Source organism: Halyomorpha halys, unplaced genomic scaffold (genome assembly GCF_000696795.3).
Source record: "Halyomorpha halys isolate HHAL.00 unplaced genomic scaffold, Hhal_1.1 Scaffold552.1, whole genome shotgun sequence".
NCBI classification, from domain to species: domain Eukaryota; kingdom Metazoa; phylum Arthropoda; class Insecta; order Hemiptera; family Pentatomidae; genus Halyomorpha; species Halyomorpha halys.
Genome location: NW_027106510.1, coordinates 311,184 through 314,994, shown reverse-complemented (window position 1 = coordinate 314,994; position 3,811 = coordinate 311,184). Strand labels below are relative to the sequence as shown.

At 31.3% G+C, this 3,811-nt stretch overlaps 1 protein-coding gene across 1 annotated transcript in view; it reads right to left on the bottom strand.

Moving 5' to 3' along the window:
• The window catches only part of LOC106684182 (uncharacterized), a 3,386-nt gene extending 580 nt beyond the window's left edge, over positions 1 to 2,806 (bottom strand). Inside the window, exon 1 of the mRNA XM_014426115.2 lies at positions 2,522 to 2,806. Within this exon, the coding sequence (XP_014281601.1) occupies positions 2,522 to 2,742 (221 nt within the window). The 5' untranslated portion in view covers positions 2,743 to 2,806. The remainder of the gene's footprint in view (positions 1 to 2,521) is intronic.
• Between the last annotated feature and the right edge of the window lie 1,005 nt (positions 2,807 to 3,811).

The window sequence follows — 3,811 nt, the reverse complement described above, 5'->3', positions numbered from 1 at the left end:
AAAGGGTAATAGTAACAGATAGATAAGAGAAGAAATATTAATGAAAATACAAATAAAGAGATGTAAAAAGAAAAAAACAAAAATCAAATGATGAGACAGAATGCATTTTCTTATTATATCTTACTTTTTTACATTTTATACCCCTGTTATTTTACACTTATGTTTTTTTCTCTTTTTTTTTTCCTTTTGTAACTATGTGTTTGTATCTTGTTTAGCCCTGACGAAGCCCTGCAATGTGGGGCGAAACGTTGGCTCAATAAAATAGTATAATTATCTACTATTTGAGTTTTTTTTTTACCGCACCCGGACCATATTCCATTTAACCTAAAAATGGTTGAAATAGGATTTATTTAAATATATAAAAAGGAGGTAACCTAAAATTACTAAGTTATTCTGACAAAAAGTAAAAAATAAAAAAATAAATATTTATACTTTTATTACAACATAAAATAATCATAATAATAATAAACCGTTAAAAAAGTAAGTAGCTTTGGCCATTAAGGGAAGGAATAAGTAATCTGGGAATACTGGTACAGCAAAAATTTTTTTTAGAAACAGGATAAATGTTAATTTAAATCATTTAGGAATTTTAATTTTACTTTTTGATACTTGTCGGAAATTCCCATTAAGGAATTTTTTTTTAAATTTATTTAATGTGATTTACAACTGTACAATAATAAATACAATAAGTATATATGTTGTATGTTTCATATACACTTGAAAATCTTGAGAAGAAACCACCCTTTGGTGGTACTTCAAGCATTAATTTAAATTAGAAGGTCCCATGGCCATCTTCTTTTCAGACGCCTCGGAGGATTATCAGGGATTGTTAAGGATGAGAGATTAAGAATTAATGGGTTAGGATGGGTAAGGGGTTTGGAATGAAAAGACACATATCCGTTTTAGGCCAAATCTGCAACAAATGGGATGTTAAGGTTTTTGTGAATGAGTTTATTTGTAACGTAATAAGGAGCATCAAGGATTTTACGTAGGAGTTTGTATTGTAAGGATTGGGTGCGGGAGGAGTTTGATGACTTGGTTGAGCCCCAGAGCTCAATTCTATATGTCCAAATAATAAATATTTAATTAAATTGATTTTATAATTTAATAATAATGTTATGATAGTTGTCAATTAGCTCATTTTGATTCTCTTCTTCACAAGTCAGAAGATTAACAAGGCATCACACAGCTTCCATTTTTCACTTAATTTAGGCACGTTGTAATAAATTACATTAATTAAAACTTAGAAGTAAACAATAACATGAAATTTTGAAAGGTATTATTATCTTTTACCGATTATTATCATCGGTTGTAAAATAAGTTGCTCAGAAAATCCGCTAGGAGCTCTTTACATTTAACATGACTTTAAATAGGGCTACTCAGAATCCTATACTTATAGCATTTAACGTGGTAAAATATTTTACATTTAGCACTTTATGATGAATTCCCCTTTTAGATGTATGGTAAATTGTTATTTGGCTTTGTGCGAAAAGGAGCACTAACTAATATATGTGTATACGAAGGGGGAAAAAAAACAAAAATAATTTTTTCTTAAGAATTGGGTATTATATTTAGTTCATTGATGAATATTGTTCGAAAAATGAAAAATGTTTATGTATTTTAGTGTATATATGTCCCATTATGGATTGATGGGTATGCTGTGTATAATAGCAACCCAATATATTTGGGCAGTATGGCCAAATAAAGGATTTTTGTACTTTTTTTTTTTTTTAAATAACAAAAATAGTTTACAATTTATGGTTATTCAACTTTAAGTCCACAAATATGCAAAATATTTGGAGACGTATGTAAAGCGGTAAGTGAAAGTTGTGTATTGCACGATAAGACTATTGTATATTATTTTGGCACCAATTAATAGTGTTATGATCTCCTCTTGTGAGATTGTGACATGTACACCGACCAACCTACTCGCTATAATTGTCTGTTTGAGAAGTCAGATAAGTAAGACTACCTCGGAAGGCGGGAGTGGAGGGTTTCATGCCGTTTTCTAATTTCAGGTGCTTTTTAAATATGCTCAATTTAACTATCTTAAAGTCCCATTTTAAGCTAATATTTCAAAAGTGATGTAGGAATGTCACTCCCCGTGGGTTTTAGCGGGGTGGGTCCGCCGAGAAAGGATTGCCTTTTTTTGTTTTATGATCTTCTCGAGATTGTGACATGTCGTACATCGACCAACCTACTCGCCATAATTTTAATTTCATAAAATAAGCACAATTATTTTGTCATAACTTAGATCAACATTAGCAGTATTTATTACTTTTTTTTAATTTTAATTAGAATTTAACTTTTCTTTGTTTTACTTTTATAAACTAAATCAATGTTTGATTATCATCTTCGGTTTTGTTATTTTTTAATATTGCCATAATTAGATTTCTAAATTTGTTATACTTTGATGAATAAATAAATAAAAATGGTAATGAACCTCTTCCATTAAGATCACAAAACTTCTACTTGTGGATTTTGGTATCCAAATTGACATATTGATATAACTATGGTATACCTATGGTAGTCAATGAACATCCGATAACACCACTTTGTCTTGTTCTGTTGCTGGAATCTCGGATCCGGTGGACATGTTGACAATTCAGTAAATTTTGGAGGTTCATCCTTTTCTATTTCTTGTTCATAGCACACCATGCCATCCCTCCGTATTACCTTAGATTCCTTTTTTACCCAATCCTCTTCAGGACACTTAGTACTTTTACATTCATCTGACGCCATTTCTTTTGATTTCCAGCCAAAACAGGATTAAATATAAAATGTACTTCTTTGTTCTAAATCGATAATTACTTTGAAAAAACATATGTTAATTTCAAGATTAAAATATAACATATGGTTCTATTAAAAAAAACAACCGAATAACTACCACCAGTGGGCGTGTATATCAATAAATAAAATTAACCTCAAAATTTATGGGAGTCAAAATAATTTTTTTATATATATTTCCTGTTTACGATTTGAAAATTGAATAAAATAATCATTATAGTCAATAAAAGTTTTTTTTAAATATTTATTTATTACTATTTACAACTGTACATTATAATACATTTAGTAAATCTGATCTAAGTTAAATTGGAGTGTTCGTGTAGAGAAACTACACATTGGTAGCACTCTAATGACATCTTACATTAGCTGATCTCGTGGCCATCTTCTTGTCAGGCGCCTCGGAGGATTGTCAGGAATGGAAGAGGATGCAAGATTAGAAACTAGGGGGTTTGAGAGTTTATAATGGAAGGAGTGATATCTGGTTCGGGCTAGTTCGGTTACATAGGGAACATTAAGGTCTTAATGTATGATTTTATTTGTGACAAAGTAAGGATCATTGTGGATTTTACGAAGGATTTTGGATTGTAAGGATTGAATACGAGAGGAATTCGAAGGTTTAGTGGAACCCCAAAGCTCAACTCCGTATATCCAGATTGGCCTTATTACAGTCATGTAGATCAGTCTTTTGTAATGTGTTGGAAGTTTGGACCGTTTGTCTAGTAAGTGCTGTAATAGTCGAAATCGACGTGCAGTTTCCTGTTTTTTCAGTCTTGTGTGAGGATTCCAGGTTAATCGTTTGTCCAAATGTAGTCCAAGTTAGGGGATCTGTTCGACAGGGGTAAGAGTAACATCATTACATGAAAATGTAGGGCAGTCAGTAGGTTTAGTCAATAAAAGTGAATTGACATTTTAAACAACATGCAAATTTTATCATGAAGAACAGTCAATAATACAACTATATTGAGGCAAGGCGAACCCAGGATCAAAACTTGGGTGGTGGGGGGCAAGCCATAATCAATCAGGT